Here is an 18996-nt window from a genome sequence, read left to right on the forward strand (position 1 = left end):
TCGTTTCTGTGCGAGGGCTTTCTCCAGGTGCGGCGAGCGGGGGCCACTCTTCATCGCAGTGCGCGGGCCTCTCACTGTCGCGGCCTCTCTTGTTGCGGAGCACAGGCTCCAGACGCGCAGGCTCAGTAATTGTGGCTCACGGGCCCAGCCGCTCCGCGGCATGTGGGATCCTCCCAGACCAGGGTTCGAACCCGTGTGCCCTGCATTGGCAGGCAGACTCTCAACCACTGCGCCACCAGGGAAGCCCCTTAATTACTCTTTAAGGCACACAACCTTGTAAGAATGACAAAATCTTCTAGGAAAAAAATGTTTGTATTATCGTTACTTCAAAACTTCGTGAACCCTAAGTAAAAAACTTTCTAACTATGCACTGATGTAGTGGATATGTACACTCAACTGAGGCAAAGGAGTAAGGCCTTGGGTCACACATTGGAGAAAAACAAACCAGTTGCAGAGAGCAAACAGCAAAAAGGCCAGTGATCTTGCTGATGTTCTACTGATTCACCCACTGACATCGGGCAGGACTGCCCATGAGGTCCTATTGCACCTTCCTGCCTCTGAGACTGTGGTGTGGGCGCATGAGATTTATCCACATACCCAACTAAATGCATTGAGCATCTGCCATGAACACATTTGTTGCATTAAGTTCTGTATAACATAATCTAGAAGGAGGGAGAAGGCATGTATATAAATAGCTAAATTGGGGGCAAAGTAAGTTGTTGAGCTGGTCTTTGACACTGCAAAGGAAACAGATGAGAAGAGAAGGGACAGAATATTCCAGGTGGAAGAAGTGACTTGAGCAAATTAGACAGCAGGGAACTTCAGGTGTTTGTGAGGAATGGGAAATACTCGGATTAGTGTACAGAATAGTGTCAGGCATAAAACTGGTAGCCTTGGACTGCGTCATGAAGAGTTATATACCAGGTAGAGGGATTAGGGCTTTACCCCAGAGGCAGTGGGCAGCTGTGGGTTGTCTTTGCGAGTGGAGGGCATAACTAGAATTGTGTCATTTGGTAGTCATGTCCAAGTGGGAAAAGCTACATGGAAAGCAACACTGTTGAGTGTTCTCATCCAGAAATGCTTTGGATAAGAAACATGACTTGGGAACTTTCTTTCTTTTTTTTAAATAAATAAATAAATAAATTTATTTATTAAAAAAAAAAACAAGAAAACAGGGAAAGGCAAAGAAGAGAATCAAGAGACAAGAGACAGGTCTTGACAGGGTGAACATTTTTAAAGGGTTATTAAGAAATAAGGCAAATAAAATGAATATTGATAGGAATGAAACAAAGAGGAAAACGAGAGGAGAGAAGGACTTCCCTGGCGGTCCAGTGGCCAAGACTCCGAGGTTCCACTGCAAGGGGCATGGGCTCAATCCTTGGTCGGGATCCCACATCCCACATCCCGCATGACGTGTGGCACGGCCAAAAAACAAAAAGCAAAAAAAATCAGAGGGCTAGCAACCTGGGGAGAAGGCGGACTCGAGTCCCAGAACCAGCTCCGGAGATTCTGCTTGGCCATGAAAGTTTTTAAAGGGGAAAAAGGGGAGGTAATCTCAATGACTTGGGAACTTTCCACACCATTAGTCAGAAAGACCATTAGTGGGTCTTTGGAAGAACACTTGGTGGTCTGTGACCTGGGGGGGCAGTTTTATGAATCTCATGCTGGAGTGATGAAGTCCTCCAGCTCTTCACGCTATTAAAGTGCAGAAGTGAAACTCCCCAGCGTGACAGACCTAATGACCTTTCCTCCAAATGTTTCTGTGATGGAGGTTTCATTGCCAACACACAAGACCCATCTCCTTTCTCTGGTTCCCAATAGGACAGCAGAAACTGTGGTTTGAGGACAAAATGGTTTAAGGCTGAAAACATGTGGAATAGAATACATTAAAGATTATTTATTTCCCAGTTGAAAGAATGTACCTTTTAGGTCCTTTGACACTTTCTGCTCCTCCTTATTTGATTTTTATTTTATTTTATTATATTTTAAAGGGAACTTTATTTGTTTATTTTTGGCTGCGTTGGGTCTTCGTTGCTGCACGTGGGCTTTCTCTAGTTGCGGAGAGCGGGGGCTACTCTTCATTGTGCTGCGTGGGCTTCTCATTGCAGTGGCTTCTCTTGTTGCGGAGCACGGGCTCTAGGCGCGCAGGCTTCAGTAGTTGTGGCACGAGGGCTCAGTAGTTGTGGTGCACGGGCTTAGTTGCTCCGCGGCATGTGGGATCGTCCCGGGCCAGGGATTGAACCCGTGTGCCCTGCATTGGCAGGTGGATTCTTAACCACTGCGCCACCAGGGAAGCCCCTTATTTGATTTTTAAAGACCTTTAGTATAGGATTAGTACAATCCTGAGGCCCAAATACAACACCACTTAAAATGCCCCAAAACAATTATAGCAGAAACATTGTATGATAGAATGTAAGCACCCTCATTATATTGCTATATTTTAGAGAAGATCAGCTGAAAAACCTAAGTCTGATGTTCTGGAATTCACTCAGACTGAGATAGGCAGGTAATTAGAGACCGGAGGACGTACATGGAAAGTGCCAAGCAGCCATTAGTGTCCAGCAGGTGGAATTTGAGAATTGCCTCTGTGGTGAGGAGAATGATTTATTTCGGGGGCTTGCAGAGCCAGGTTTACTGCTGCCTAGGCTGACCCCAGCTGTATGACCTTCGGAGAGTCACTTAACCTCCCTGTGGCTTAGCATCATACTTGATAAACTAATGACAACAATACTTACTTTACCTGCTTTACAAGGGTGTTTGGAAGTTCAAAAGGAATAATATACATGGAAAAGCTTTGAAAAGTAGACGATATAAAAAGGACTCTGTCAATGACTGGCAAACTTTCAGAGATGGTTTCCAAATCATCATCGACTACACATGGTTAGAGGAAATAATAGTGTCTGTCCGAAGGTCACTCCCTTTTCTCCTTCAAGCGTGTCCTTTAAAAATGCTGCTACACCTCGAAGCTGCCACCTAACAATTAACATGTTGGAAGGGATGACTACAACAGTTGTTTATGGATGAGACTAGGGTATTGAGTAGATGGAGGGGAAATATAAGGATGGGAGGAAGCTGGGTTTTTTGAGAGAAGGAAGATAAGGCCAGTCAGGTGGTGGGACTGCCCTGACTTGCCTCCCAGTATTGTTTTTTGTGCCATTTGCAGACATTGTCAAATCCTTCAGTAAACATGGCACAATATAAATCATCAATGCAGAAAAAGTGAGAATGTGAAAGGTTGTAGCACGTATTGGGCTATTTGTGAAAGGGAGGAGAAGTGTACGTGGCGGGAGAGAGAATAGATTATGTTAAGCTCGGCGGGCTAGTTCTAGTTGAGTCTGGAAGGAGGGAGAGCATGCATTATTTCCACAGGTCAAATCGATGTCAGGATTGGGATGTGTTCTTACTTCAATCTCAAGTGTTAAGAAAAGACCCCCAATTTTCAAGATATCTATTGAGCACCTACAAAACCGTCAACCCCTCAGTCTCCCTTGCCAATGACTAATGTCTGAGGGCTCCAGCAGCTGTGATTTAATTAAGGCCTCTTGAAAAGATGCTTGGATGCTCAGGGGTGCAGAAGAATACTTGTCACCTCCTGTTACTGTAACAAAGAAGAGGCAGGACACAGGACTGCGGAAGATGGCAGCCGACTTCCAGCTTCTCGGGGTGTGTCTGACATGGAAAGACCAAAACAGCCCCAATGACTTGAAAGATGTAATGTATTTTTTTCAAAGCAAGCTTTTTGCAAAGGAAACCCCTTCTCATTAGTGTCATCAAGTAACTATAGAGCTTCAAAGATTGAAGAATAAAACTAGATGATGCTTGTCTTTCCTTCTCTGTGGCCACTTTTAAAGTGGTATTTTGACAATTTAAATTCAAATAATAGGTCATTTTAACAGAACTGAAATGAGGAATTTAGGAAAATGATACTTAATACGATGAATTCTACTTCTCACATCAGATTTATTGTTTTCAAATTGCTTGTGTACTCAAAGTCAGGCCACTGCCTTGGAGGAAGCCAGCAATTGCCTGAAAGTCCACTGGGGCAGAGTCACATATGCAGGAGCCTTTATTCATGGGCAAAGCAAAATGTACTGTTCAAACCCATTAGAGGCACACACTATAATTTTTAACCTTCTGCACTACAGAATCACCATCAAAGCTGTAGCCAGGGATTTATAAAATGAGTAAATAACCCTCATGCTAAGCCGGGAGGGGCGGGCTGAGTGTTGTGAGAAAAATCCAGTGGACAGAACATTGTATCCACCCAGCAACACTCCCCCACCACCACCGAGCCCCTTCCCCCAGCGCCCCGCCCTGCCGGCTAGGAGAGAGTTTCAAGCTGTGGAGAGCATCACTGGAGGTTGTTGAGACCAGAGAGCTGGCCACCACCTACCCGCTGCCTCTCTGTTGCCTCTCTGATAGTTTGGACCAAGGATTATGGCAAATCTGGTTAAAGAACAAGCATATCTAGCCTCACATTACCATTCTGTTTCTTCTCACCTGGCCTCCATTGGCTGTCACAAAAAGAAATTGTGGCCCAAAGTTAAAGTCCCCACCTTTCCATACTCTTGTATCCTATGAGAGTTTTGTTAGAAAAGGAAAGTAAGCCATCTATACCTCTCATACCACTTAGAAGGTGAAAACTAAGCACCAGTGGTGACCCCATGCCGGCAAATGAAAGAATCCGTGAGCAAGTTCTAAAATTATGAACTTAATGGACATTCATCTCCTTGGGAGTTTCCGTCTCTCCTTTCCTTTCTGGTACATTAAGTGAAAATCAATGTTCCAAGAATACGTTTTTGTTGAAGTTAGTGATTCAGAATTTGAGATATTTTTGGCTGTTTATGGCACAAGCATGCAATAGTGTCTGTGTGTGTGTGTGTGTGTGTGTGTGTTTGTGTGTGTGTATATATATAATCAGACTATGTTTCTTCTTGTAAAGTTAAAATATTTGAATATAGTTGGCTAAGAAGGGATTACTGAATAAAACAACCATCTAGAAGTATATTTAACCACACTTTAATAAAGTCTTTGCTTGCTTGAATATGTATTTTGATATATTTGAAGTATTATATCACTAAGAATACTTCTGACTGTACTGTAAAATCCTAAATGCTTTGTGCATGTTAAATACATACACGTTTCACTGCAAAAAAAGTACTGTATTATTTCTACATATTCTTAGGACCTTGGGAATGAAGATAGATATGTAAAAGTCATTATTTCTGGGTATGTGGTTGTAGTTTCACAGAACCAAATAAATCTTAAATTCCTCAACTCCTAACCAGGAGGAACTCTTACAAAAATTTGAATATTACTCCTCTTTGTTAAGTGGATCCTTAATTCACAGACCCATTCCTTAAGATCACTACCAACGTGAGGAAGTTTTGACATATTTGAATCATGGCAGAAAGGCCAATACAACAGTGTTGTATGAGCTGGACTGCAGTCGGCAGTTTGGGTTGCCAGGCTGGGAGCCTGCCTTTAGATTAGCAGGGCAGAGTGAGCACAGCCCCACGAAGACACCCCTCACGACACACTCGAGTGATCTATTTCATAAGCAGCTGCAGCCTCTCTCCTCCAGAATTTCGAATCCTTTAGCTATTATGGATAGATATTTTGTTAGGGTTTTTCCAATGCCTTTAAGGAATTATTGCTGTTTGGATTTCCAAGACAGGATTTAAAGGGAGTTATGAGACTTCAGGTCTTTAATTTCCATGTGTTCCATTCCTCAGAGCCTTAAAAATCTGTGCTAATGGATAATCCCAAGTATTTAAAAAATAATAAGAATTTTGGAGTGAACCCATGATGTTATAATGTGAAGACAAGCATTCTACCTCAAGCTAGCTGTGGTAGGTTGGGCCGGGACCTCATTTAAAAAAAAAATTATTTTCAGCAATGTTGGCTTGAGTTTGAGCATTCTAGGTTTGTTTTGGTTAAGTGAGATTTATCAAGCATAAGTGTCCACTGTTTCGCAAAGAAGACCTTTTTCATTTTAGGGCTTGTGTATGTTTTCCTGATATGCAACTTTTGGACAACTCTTCTTTTGGCTGCTTGTGGGTGTTTTCTTAAACTTGGTTACTAGTGTCTCCATGGTTAAGCTAATGAAAAGATTCCTTAACTAAAATAGCAGATCAGAAAGCATTCTGTATTATGACAAAGAACAAACTAAAGAGCTTCAATTGAAATTATCTTAGGTGTGGTAATGGGAACAGAGTTCAAATAGGAAAGATTCTTTTTCATTGTTCAGTTAATTCATAGGCTGGTTTATTAAATGGAGATTAGTAGTTTATTACAATAATTAACATGGTTTATTAAATGCTTAAGACAAGTATATCCATGAAAGCATTTCTATTCTGGGTGCTCAGTTCAGATTTTCAACTGGCCTTTTTTCATTCAAAGTGGTCATTCTGAAGTTGATTTTGCCTAATTGAGTGCTTTTTATTTATTTATTTTGGCCACACCATGCGGCATGTGAGATCTTAGTTCCCCCATCAGGGATTGAACCCGTGCCAGCTGCAGTGGAAGGACGGAGTCCTAACCACTGGACCGCCAGGGAATTCCCTGAAGTTGATTTTTAACATGCCGCATACAAAGATTGGGAGATGGAACTTCAGCATTGGTTTGGTGTTAGAAATGATAAGATGCTCTTTTAAAACAGAAGCTTTTGGTCTTAGATTCAACAGAGAAAGATGGGCTTTGTCAGTTATAACTTCCTTCGGATTAAGACATGATGATGCTTGGAGGTGGTGAGAACATTGGTTCCTGCTTCACTAGCTGAACAGGCACCATCTCCCCATTGCCCTTTACAACATCCATCTTCAGCTCCCTCCCTCCAGCTCAGGCTCCGAGGCCTCCTCTCTCCCCTGCCGCCCCCCGTGTCTTCTCTAGGCCCTTCTCTGTCAATTCCCCTGGCTCCTGGGTCTTCCCTCTCCTCCAGGGAGCTCCTTTCACTCTGCCTGTCCTTTTTCGTTCCTTTCTCAGAGCAACACGAGTTATCAATTTATTTCTTTATTACATCTTGCTTCATCTTATAAAGGATTTGAGGTAGCTGATACAAATAAACACAATGCAATAATATATAAAGTTAGGCTAAGATGATAGAGCTAGAATAAGGAACACTAACAAGATGAGACCAAAAGAAACATGCCAAAAAATCTCACACACTGACTAAAGGTGGTCTACAAATTGGGTTTTCAGCTTTCAGCAGCCAAAATGAAAAGACCGTCATCAACTATAAAATTCACAGTCTGTAAGAGAAATAGTGTAAGAGTTACCCAGAAGAGGCAAAACTTTCTTTTTTCCCACTGATGTCTGAGATAAATTTTCCCCCGTAGGACCTCTGATAAAAGGGATGCTAAGTCATACAGTGGACAGTACTACAGTAAATACCATAGGGAGTCTTAACGGGTCTGTCCAGACAAGACCGGGGCGTAACGGTAAAGTGAAATTCAGTAGAGATGGTTAAAGTAATTCCAAGGATTGGTGGTAGGGTGGGGAGGGCAGGTTCCTCTTTCCCTCTAAACATGCTTAAGGTGTTCCCATCCTAAAATGTTATAAAACAAATATAAAATATGACATTACCCTCGACTCTATGTCTCATTGGATGCTGTCTGGTCTATTTCTTCCCCCCAATCCAGACTTCTCAAAAAAATAGTACATGGATAGTTAATGAGTTAAGGAATTATTGTGAGTTTTTGGTCTTTTTTTTTTTTAGGCATGAAAATGGTATTGTGGTTATATTTGCTTCACAATGGTTCAGTGTTGGGTACAGTAAAGGTGGGTGGGAAGATGGGTGACACCAGGTTGGCCATGACATGATAGTTGAAAGTGGGTGACGGCTACATGAGGTTTATTATAGTTTGTTCTCTACTTCTGTATATGTTTGAATTTTTCCATTATAAAATTATTTTGAAAATAGTTTACGTTGGCAATCTTGATCTCCTTGCCTCCCAATTTAGCTTCTGCTCAGCACTCTCACTTAAGTCTCCAATGACCTTAAAATGCAAACTCCTATGGTGTTTTTCAGACTTTATGTTGAAACTTCCACCCTCGGTCTCTATGACAGGGCATTCTCTGGGTTATTCTCCTGCACCTGTAGTGATCATTCCTGCTCTCTCTCAAGGACTCCTTTTCCTCTGACCACCCTTTAAGTGACAGTGTTCTACCCTTTGTATTCTGTCCTACTCACTTGACACTGTTCCTGGGTGCTCCCACCCACTCTTTAGGTTCTAACACACACCATGTACTGATAGCAGTCAAATGCATCCCCCTGTCTAGACTTTGTCTCTGTGCTCCCTGCCCGCTGGCCACCTCCATGTGAATTGTCCGCAGATGCCTCAGAGGCAACCCACGCAAAAGGAAGCTCATCCTCTTTCCCTTTCAGCAGCTCCTCCTTGCTACTCTCTGTCATCCTCGGTTCATTACCAATCGCCCCGTCATACTTAACTCCTTCTCCTTTCTCGAATCTCTCCCTTCTGCCATCTCCACTGTCCACATCCCTGGAAGCGCCACCCTAGTCCGACCCTTATCCTCTCCCATCTAAACTATACTAACGGCCTGCTCACTGGCTCTCTGGCTCTGGTCTTATCCCCAGGCATCCATCTTTCAGCCAGCTGCTAGGACAACCTGCCTAAAACACGAATGGGACCATGTCATTTAATAGCCTTGGAAAAAGGCTGAAACTCTTTACTCAGGCTGTAAAGCCCTCCATAATCCCCCCTTACCTCCCCCTCCAGGTTCATTTCTTGGCTCTTCTGCTTGCATATCAAATTGTTACTCTAATAGAAACACAGAGTAGGAAGACAGTTGCCAGGGGCTAGGAGGTTGGGGGAAATAGGGAGAAAATAGGTAAAAAGGTACAAACTTTCAGCTATAAGATGAATAGGGTTTGAGAAGCTAATTAAAACATGATGATTATAGTTGATAACACTATTGCATAATTGGAATTTGCTAAAAGAGAACTTAAATGTTCTCACCAAAAAAAAAAAAAAAAAAGATAAATATGTAAGGTGATGGATGTGTTAATTAACTAGATGGTGGAATCCTTTCACAATGTATACATATATCAAATCACCACAATGTGTACTTTAATTATCTTATAATTTTATATGTCAACTATACCTCAAAAAAGCTGAAATTTTTAAAAATTGTCACTTTGAATACACTATCATTCCTTTCCGTCTTTGCTCATATGGCCTGGAATGTACCTTCTGCTGAATCCCCTCACTCCTGTGTGCTAGCTCTAAATTCATTCTTTTTTTTTTTTTTTTTTAATTTATTTATTTATTTATTTATTTATTTTTGGCTGTGTTGGGTCTTCGTTTCTGTGCGAGGGCTTTCTCCAGTTGTGGCGAGCGGGGGCCACTCTTCATCGTGGTGCGCGGGCCTCTCACTGTCGCGGCCTCTCTTGTTGCGGAGCACAGGCTCCAGACGCACAGGCTCAGTAGTTGTGGGTCATGGGCCTAGTTGCTCCGCGGCATGTGGGATCTTCCCAGACCAGGGCTCGAACCCGTGTCCCCTGCATTGGCAGGCAGATTCTCAACCACTGCGCCACCAGGGAAGCCCCCTAAATTCATTCTTAAAGATACACATTAGACTCCCCAACTCTAAGGGCCTTCTTTGATTCACCAGACCCTGTGAAGTGTACCTTCACTGTGTTCCATAAGACTCTCAGCGTTTCTCTATTGCTGCATTTACCACATTGTATTGTAACTTGTCTCCTCATTGTGTCTGTGAGCTTAAAAGGTGTGTTGTTTTGTTTGTTTTTTTTTGCCTGTCTGTAGCATCTGGCATAGAACCTACCATATACTAGGCCCTAAAAGACAATATTGCCTGAATAAATGAATGAGTACGTTCCACATGTGAAGATACAAGGAAAAATGTGATAATTTAAATTTGCACTTGAGATAAAAATGAGAGCGGGGAATTACTTTATTTCAGTAATGTATATTTGGTAAATGTGTAGGAAATAGGGCAATATTTTGGCCATGTTCCTGAATATAGAGAACAAAGGAATTGTCTCCAAGGAATTCCCTTTTTATATGGAAATGAGTAGTGTGCTGAATGTGAAAGAATGTAGGAGGCAGCGTAATTTCTCAGGTTGCCCTTGGATAGTACTTTTGCTCAGTTATTGAAGGGCATTGCCTCGACTTTGGAATTTCTGGGTCATGGGAATTGTGATTACAAACCTGAAACATTGATATGAAAAGATGAGGCAAATCTGATTTCTGAATTAAATATGCTGGGAACATATGTCCTAAATAGAATAAGAAAATAAAAAAACTCATCCAGGAAAGGATTTTTTATGTGCATCAAGCAGCAAACACTGAAATGTTTGCATCCATACCATGTTGACACCTAGTCTTCATCCTAATGCAAAGAACTCATTGGCTCAGTCATCATCAACCACCTGTGCTACAATAATCCTTACTTCTACCTTCCCTTTTCTCTGAGCCTCTTTCAGATTGTTTACTTGGTATTGATGTTGTATTTGTTGAGTGAACAATTCAATGCTTAGGGAATTAGCTTTTAAGATTTTAGAGGACATCTATTGTTTCTGCCAGCCCAGCAAACCATTCACCCTTCTCCTGGTAATAGCACCGTGATTTTTCTTAAAGTATCATTTACTCCATATGGCTGGCTGGGGCTGACCACACTCCTTGGTCCAAAGATGGACGCACGAACCAACCTTAGCTAATCAAAATATTGTGTCTTCCTGTTGATAGTTATTGGTTCAGGAATGGGCATGTTAGCCAAGTCCAGCCAATCATAATAAATCCAGTACTTTAGTTTTAAGAGTTAGAAAGGAGATGTGCTCTTTCCATAGGATTTGCTGAGAAGATAGGTTGGACACCTGGAGCTGCTGGCTGCCATCTTGCCTTTCTGCTGTCAGGAGGGGAGAGCCTGCCTGAAACCTGAGCCAGTGGAGGGAAAAGTAGAACTGAGGGACAGGGAGGGCAATGCGGGTCTTGGTGACATATCTGAGCCTCTGGATCCAGTCACACCCAAAGCTAGACTACTTTCTGAATGTGACCCAAGAAACCGCTTGTTGCTTAAGTTAGTTTGAGTTGGTTTTCTGTCATAGGCAACCAGAAACATCTTGTCTAATAGCACAATCATTGAAAGAATCGACACTAATGGATCAAAGAGGGCATTTCTGTGAATGCTGGCTTCCAAAAGCCTGAATTCCTGCAGTGACCTTTCCCGGACTGTGAGGCTCCCCTTTAGGGTCCTCATTCATGCAGAAAGTCAAGATCAAGTGAGCTTTTGCCTAGTTGTTTCTTTGATCAATTGGTTCTAGCAGAGTCCAGTTAAACGTCTCAGAAAAGCCTCCCCTAATAGACCCTGGCCTTTGCCTGTGCCTGGTCCATCCTGCTAGTAAATAGGCCATCTTAACTACAGGATTCTCTCTGACAACTGGTAACTTTTTGCTCCATTCTTTTTTTTTTTTTTAAAGTAGGTGATGAGTCTTTATTTATTTTTTAAAATCATAGACCTGTTTATTTTCACTAATATTTTGTGACTAGAACTAGAACATTTCTTTTTTTTTTTTTTTTAATTATTTATTTACTTATTTATTTATGGCTGTGTTGGGTCTTCGTTTCTGTGCGAGGGCTTTCTCTAGTTGCGGCAAGTGGGGGCCACTCTTCATCACGGTGCGCGGGCCTCTCACTATCGCGGCCTCTCTTGTTGCGGAGCACAGGCTCCAGACGCGCAGGCTCAGTAGTTGTGGCTCACGGGCCTAGTCGCTCCGCGGTATGTGGGATCTTCCCAGACCAGGGCTCGAACCCGTGTCCCCTGCATTGGCAGGCAGATTCTCAACCACTGCGACACCAGGGAAGCCCCTACTTCTTTTTCTAAAATTAATTAATTAATTTATTTTGGCTGCATTGGGTCTTCGTTGCAGTGCGCGGGCTTCTCATTGTGGTGGCTTCTCTTGTTGTGGAGCATGGGCTCTAGGTGCACAGGCTTCAGTAGTTGTGGCACGCAGGCTCAGGAGTTGTGGCTCACAGGCTCTAGAGCGCAGTCTCAGTAGTTGTGGCACACGGGCTTAGTTGCTCCACGGCATGTGGGATCTTCCCGGACCAGGGCTAGAACCCGTGTCCCCTACATTGGCAGGTGGATTCTTAACCACTGTGCCACCAGGAAAGTCCCTTCTTTCTTTTTAAATAATTTTTATTTCTTAGGCCATGCTGTGCACATGTGGGATCCTAGTTCCCTGACCAGGGATCGAACCCGTACCCCCTGCGTTGGAAACGCGGAGTCTCAACCACTAGCCCGCCAGGGAAGTCCCTTTTGCTCCATTCTTAAATACCCTACCTCCTGGTTTCCTCTCAAGAGTTTTATTTTCTTTCCCAAATTTCCAAGGTTAGTTTAATATGAAAAATAGCTTAGATTTGTTTAATCTTTCTGTGCCTCAGTTTGACATCCACAAATAAGAAATCTGTACTAGTTGATAATAATGCTCTACATTTATATCTAGAGTGTTTTTATGCTTACCATCTTGTTTAATCTTCCCAGTAATCATTTGGGTTATGTATTTTCTCCAAGGTCTTGTAAATTCCTAATGCTATGTTTCTGTATTTAGAAATAGGAGAAATACATATTTTAATACTTTCTAAAGAACATGGACACTTGCAAAGGAATGTAAAATTATGATGATTAGGATGAATATGTAGATCAAGATAAAAATCTTGAGGACCAAAATAAATTATCATTTTAACCATCATGCAAAAACAATTCAATGGACATTAGAAATGGAAAACAAGTGGTACTTGCAGTCCAAATAGAGTCATCACGATGATTCCCCGGCCCTATCAATGGTGCTGGTCTCTTTTCTTTTACAAGGCAGATCTTCAAATACTTTGCATTAATTAATGACGGGGGGAGTGGAGGGGAAGTTTAAAGCTTACTCAGTGATCTAAAAACAAACTCACAGAAAAACCTCTTCTATTAATTTTCAAAATTGAGAAGGTTACCAGATATCCATGAAACTGCCACTGCAGAATATATTGGGTTGGTCAAAAAGTTCCTTTGGTTTTTAAGTAAAAATAAAAGACACATGTTTCATTTTCACCAAGATCTTTATTGGACAACGTATTCACCCTTTTGTTCCACTACCTTCTGCCATTTTTCACGTAACTTCATAATTCCATCTTCCCCAAACTTTTTATCTTTTTGAGCATAGAACTGTTCCGGGTGCCTTCTACAGTCTTCCAGGGAATTGAAATTTTTTCCATTAAGAGAATTTTGTAAAGACCGAAATAAATGGAAATCCGAAGGTGCAATGTCTGGTGAATACAGTGGATGAATCAGAACTTCCCAGCCCAGCTGTAACAGTTTTTGCCTGGTCATCAAAGAAACATGCGGTCTTGCATTATCCTGATGGAAGATTATGCGTTTTCTGTTGACTAATTCCTGATGCTTTTTGTTGAGTGCCACTTTCAGTTGGTCTAACTGGGAGCAGTACTTGTTGGAATTAATCATTTGGTTTTCCAGAAGGAGCTCATAATAGAGGGCTCCCTCCCAATCCCACCATATACACAACATCACCTTCTTTGGATGAAGACCGGCCTTTGGTGTGGTTGGTGATGGTTCATTTCGCCTGCCCCATGATCTCTTCTGTTCCACATTATTGTACAGTATCCGTTTTACATCGCCCGTCACAATTTGTTTTAAAAACGGAACATTTTCGTTACATTTAAGTAGAGAATCGCACACAGAAATACGGTCAAAAGGTTTTTTCCGCTTAACTTATGTGGGACCCAAACATCAAAGCGATTAACAACCAAGCTGGTGCAAATGATTTTCAACGCTTGATTTGGATATTTTGAGTATGTGGGCTATCTCCTGCGTGGTATAACATTGACTGTTCTCAGTTAATGTCTCGATTTGATCTCTATCAACTTCAACTGGTCTACCCGACCGTGGAGCATCGTCCAGCGAGAAATCTCTAGCACGAAACTTTGCAAACCACTTTTGACACGTTTGATCAGTCACAGCACCTTCTCCATACACTGCACAAATCTTTTTTTGCGTTTCAGTTACATTTTTGCCTTTCTTGAAATAATAAAGCATAATATGCCGAAAATGCTGCTTTTTTCCTTCCATCTTCAATATTAAAATGGCTACACAAAAATTCACCAATTTCGGTATTTTTTAAATGCACACTGGTATGACAGCTGTCACAATACAATCTAACAAAATTGTTTTGAATGAGGGCTAAAGACAACTAAGCGCTACCTAGAGCCATCTTACGGAAAAAACCGAACGAACGTTTTTGCCAACCCAATATTACAAAAGGCTGAGAAGTGCAAACAGCAGGAAATTGCTATTTATGGAGACTAAGCAGTCTGCTGAGGTAGGGATGAGTACCTTGGTCTGGAGGAGGTCCTGGATAGGAGGGCCCAGGCTTAGCAGGCATCTAGAAGCAGAAGCAAGGAGTAGGCAACCTTCACCAAGCTGTGCTTTGAAGGCAGCAAGGTGAGCGTCCCGGCTCGGCTCCTGCATCATCTCATTATTTGCCACAATTCCTGAGATTCCACTTTCAGTCATCTTTTTCTTTGGGTCTTGAAGGGGTTTCAGCCTCAGAGGTTCTTTTGGAGGAGCACCCCAAACCATTATTTTTGAGGATTAGGAGACATTGAGCTAAAAATAAAGCCTTATAGGGATAGGATTGAAGCTAGATATTCTCATAGTAGTATTAAAAACAAGACAACAGGCCCAAAATAGAGTCACTTATGCTAAGCCCCATGTCACCAAACGGAGACATAGTTTCGGTTCTTCCAGAAATAGAATCTTAAACCAATCAATCAGGATTTGCCTGATCAGCACTACTTAGGTAGTCTGCCTTCTAGACCCCTGCCACCTCCTATAGGAAAGTGACCTTGCAATAACCAACCCACTTTTTTGCCTGGTGTAACGGCCTTTTTCCTGCCCCCTTCTGCCTACACAAGTCTTTCACTTGTATAGCCCCTTGAAGCTCCTTTCTCTTTGCTAGATTGGATGCTGCCCAATTCATGAATTGTTGAATAAAGCAGTAAGATCTTTAAAATTTACTCAGTTGAATTTTGTTTTTTAACAGTAGAGAAAGAGGAGGGCTGAACTGTATGGGGGGAAGAGAAAGAAGGTCACAGGTGGCAACTTTAGACACGATCTCACTTCACAAATCTGCTTAGAACTGGCCTCAGGGAAAAATGAACCATAGTTTTGCCAAAAAGTTATATGAAAAACTCCGTAGAAGTTTTTCCTTTTTCTGTAATTTTTTGGAAGGGCTCTTTTTACTTTTCTAAATTTGTCCATACTCTTCTCTTTAAGTTACCTGGAAACTGTAGCATCTGCCTTCAGCAAATATACTTAAACTTCCCCCACATTCACACATTTCTCCAAAGTCAGATACGTTATCAGATTTAATAAAATTATTCAAGAAGTGTGCATGATTTACTGCAGGCCTCAGCCCGTTTATTTAAAGCTCATAGTACATAGGGACAGATTGTTATGTTAAAACAACTGAACAGACACTGGCTTGTATACTAAACAAGTCAGTTTGATCAAAATATACTCTTAGAGTAACACTTTTGATAAAATTTATCTTAAGGCTTGCTTGTCTCAAAATAGTCTAACACAGTGCCTACACATGGTATATACTCAACAAATACTTGTTAAGATGCATTTCATTATGATAGTCATAATTCAATAATAAACAACTGTATAATTAAAACAGTAAACTACTCTTCAAGTTGGAAGGAAAAAAAGAGGATAGTTTCACAACTACTGGAAAATTTGCTGTGGTATAAAGGCAAGGTAAAATGCAAATTACCTCAAAACACACATATACACACACTATATTTAAATCAGAAACTACAGTCTCTTTAATTTCTCACTCTCTTGGACATATTAATTATGTCTGAAAATTTGAAAAAGCTACCATTGTAAGATATTAATAATTGAGAGTTCTTATGAAAGTAACTTCAGAACCACATCACAAAAAGATCAGAACAGTGACTTCTCTTCTAAATATTGATGATTTTTAAAAATGCGCTTACCCCATTTCAACGGTTGACCCCAGAAATGAGGGTATGCAGTAGTCAGCAGCTGCCAGTGTATACGGTGGTCGAGCAGCAGAATCGTCCCAGTAAATGTCCTTCTTCATTTTGGGTAAGCTCATGTGCATTTCATCCACAGCTAAAAGGGAGACCTAAAATCATCGTTAGAGTGTTAGAATAATTCAGATGTGAATTGTATTTATAAAGAAAGAATAGGTTTAGTGGGTGCATGGGGTTTGGAATGGGATAGAACACAGTGTGAATGAGTGAATATACAAATGTCTGTAGTTCATATTTGCTTCAACCAGTGCTGCTACAGAGAGTTATACACGTCGTTCACTGCATAAGAGCACTTGGCAATGGGGATAAGTGGAGCCATAAAACTGCCCAGACTAGATTCATCAAGCCACATACCCCAGAGTGGAGTGCATCTTATCTGGAGGCAGGAGAGACACCTTTTTCTTCTTTGCTCAAAATTTTCTAATTGTCTAGTGGCTCTCCTGACAGCAACCACATAATCCCAAAAATATATCAACAAGCCTATACTGTTTAGGGTTATAGTGGTCTTCTCCTTTTGACTTTGACAAACTGATGCATGAATAAATTATTAATCCTCTGGAAATCTAAGTTTTACAAAGAGTGAGTGGTGTAGGCATTACACTTCTTCCTCAACAGGCTGACAATGTGATTGTTAGAGGTCAATACAGAGGTCGTGACCTGCCAGTTGACCTGTGAGCTGGATGAGAGTAATCGGAGGCTCCTCTCCCCTGTCCTTGGAATGTATATTCTGCCCACTGTTCCCACAGTGGGAGCTGTTTCAAGGACACAACCTTGAGAGAGTAATGTGCTGTTGAGACCATCTGGACTGAATACATGACTGAACCCCAGTGAGGCCTCTATATCAAATTTTAGGATTCTGGCAGGCAGGTGTGGAGGTCTACTCATCTGGTATCCACTGAAGACAAGCCTCTTAATTAAGTTCCTAGCTTGTTAAACCTGCCACCTACCAATCTGGAGTGGTCTGCCTTTTTCTTTGGTCTCTCCTTGCCCTCTGTGTACTGGGGCCAGTTTGTGAAACAACAGCAAAATGTTTTAACCTGCGTAAGAGCTGAGTAAGGGCTTGAAACAGATGAGCAAGTTGAAGCCCTTTTCTCAGCCTGTAGTTCTCAGAGAAGAGAATGGGTTGAGGAGAGTCTTGCCTAAAAGCAAAATTCTCTCATGCTGCGTCTTCATGAAAAATATCTCTGAAATAATGCTCCAGGGTAAAGGCTCTGGGGTCCATTTGGTGTGATTGAGGGAGATTTGAGACACAGGCTGGTGTGGCCCATGTTTCCAGTGTCCAGCTGCTGGACATCTGACTGCAGGGACCTACATGATGTGAGTTGGGAACTCACATTGGATTGTGTCTGGCTGCCACTTTATGTCATTGTTAATCTTTTTAGGTGGCAATAGGAAACAGATTAAAGAATGAATTAAAATATTGGTCTGTACTGAGATGGAAGTGGCTATGTAAAGTTAGTAAAGAAACCTACAAAGAAAACTGGCTTGAAATTGTATTTAAAAGGGACTAAATTTTACCGGAACTGAGATCCAGGACCCGCGAGGTTCCAAAAGGACCTCGAAACAACATACTGAATAGCCAAACCTCTTTTGTTTGTGGCTAAAGCACTCAAGTTCAGGGGCCGGCATTCAGAGTCTGTTTAGATTATTAATGTTTGTAAAGGAAAGAAAAGCTCCTCTAACCTGCAGATTTCTGTCAATGCACCAGTTAGTTTCAAAATCATCATCATCTTCTCCAAAAGGGTTGATAAGTTGCTCAGCTACCTGCAATTGAGAACATAGAATAAGTCCGCCATGATGCTGTGATGACTAAGAGTGAAGGTTGAAGAGGATTCCTGTTTCACTCTCTGCTTTCTTTGGTCACCTTTCATAATAGGAAGCCTAGAGTGAAGTGGGTTGTTCTGCAGATGCAGATATTTATCAGCCAGTGAGAATGGACTCAGACTGTGAATCATGCACCTGCAGGGTCTGCTCTCCAAAGACTCTGTCTATTCAGCTGGTGACAATGCAGGCCCCAACTAGGAGAAGCCATGGGCTGTTTAGGAGCCAAATGACTGATTCTCAGGTACAAATCAGCCAGCAAATATCAAAAGAGCATTGTGCTAGGCACTTTGAGGGGTACGTAGCCTGTGCTCTGAAAGAATTTACAAAGGGCCAGGTGATGAGATAAAATGTAAATGTGGGCAAGGTTAAACAGCAAAGAAAGACTTCACAATTAGAGAAAATAATACAAGGAGATTTCATAATTATTGGACATAACTGCTAAATTAATGAGTCACAGAGCTAGTAAGTCATAAAGCTGGAATTTTTCTTACTTAGTTTTATCTTAAAGGATTTATGGCTATCTAGTAAGTTACTTTGAAGTTAAGTAACTTCTTATCATATATCTTCTAACAGTTGGTAAGTATTAGATGTTCTTACCATGTTCCTGAATTGAATAGCCTTCTTGATGAGAGATTTGTATGCCAAATATGTCTCACCTGTTAGTCTCTATTTTCATTAATTCCCTTTGATTTTTATTACCTGGACCTGTGTGTGTGTGTGTGTTTGTGTGTGTGTGTGTGTGTGTGTGTGTGTGTATGTGGTTTTGCATTGGGCCTAGATGTAAAAAACTTACAAGTGTATAAAACAAAGGCGCCATTGATTAGTTGAGTTCCTAGATTCTGAGACTATTTGGTAGAAAATCTACCTACGTATTTTTTAGGATTTAAGTCTAACCACTACATCAAAATCACCTGGAGAGCTTTTAAAGAAAATTGATGCCTGGGTCCGTACCCCACCACCCCCGGAGATTCTGATTTAATGGGTGTGAGGTTGAGCCCTGGCATCATTATTGAGTAGAGCTCCCAGGAGTTTTTAATGTGTGGCCATTGTTGAGAACCACTGACTT

General features: G+C 41.6%; 1 protein-coding gene across 15 annotated transcripts in view; it reads right to left on the reverse strand.

Moving 5' to 3' along the window:
- The window catches only part of BEST3 (bestrophin 3), an 82299-nt gene that overhangs the window by 31903 nt on the left and 31400 nt on the right, over positions 1-18996 (reverse strand). For 11 of the 15 annotated variants that reach the window (XR_014233562.1, XM_082351627.1, XM_082351626.1 and 8 more), the window contains 2 exons: positions 17790-17870; positions 16047-16198 (listed from right to left, as the gene is read on the reverse strand). Coding sequence is in view for 14 of the 15 variants with exons in the window: in XM_082351627.1 (XP_082207753.1) it covers positions 16047-16198; positions 17790-17870 (233 nt within the window). In the remaining variant the exon portion in view is untranslated. Of the gene's footprint in view, positions 1-11579; positions 14426-16046; positions 16199-17789; positions 17871-18996 lie in introns of those variants that run through there. The other 4 variants (XM_082351618.1, XM_082351620.1, XM_082351619.1 and 1 more) reach the window with 3 other exon arrangements.

This window comes from Balaenoptera borealis, assembly GCF_965194805.1.
Source record: "Balaenoptera borealis genome assembly, chromosome: 13".
NCBI lineage: Eukaryota > Metazoa > Chordata > Mammalia > Artiodactyla > Balaenopteridae > Balaenoptera > Balaenoptera borealis.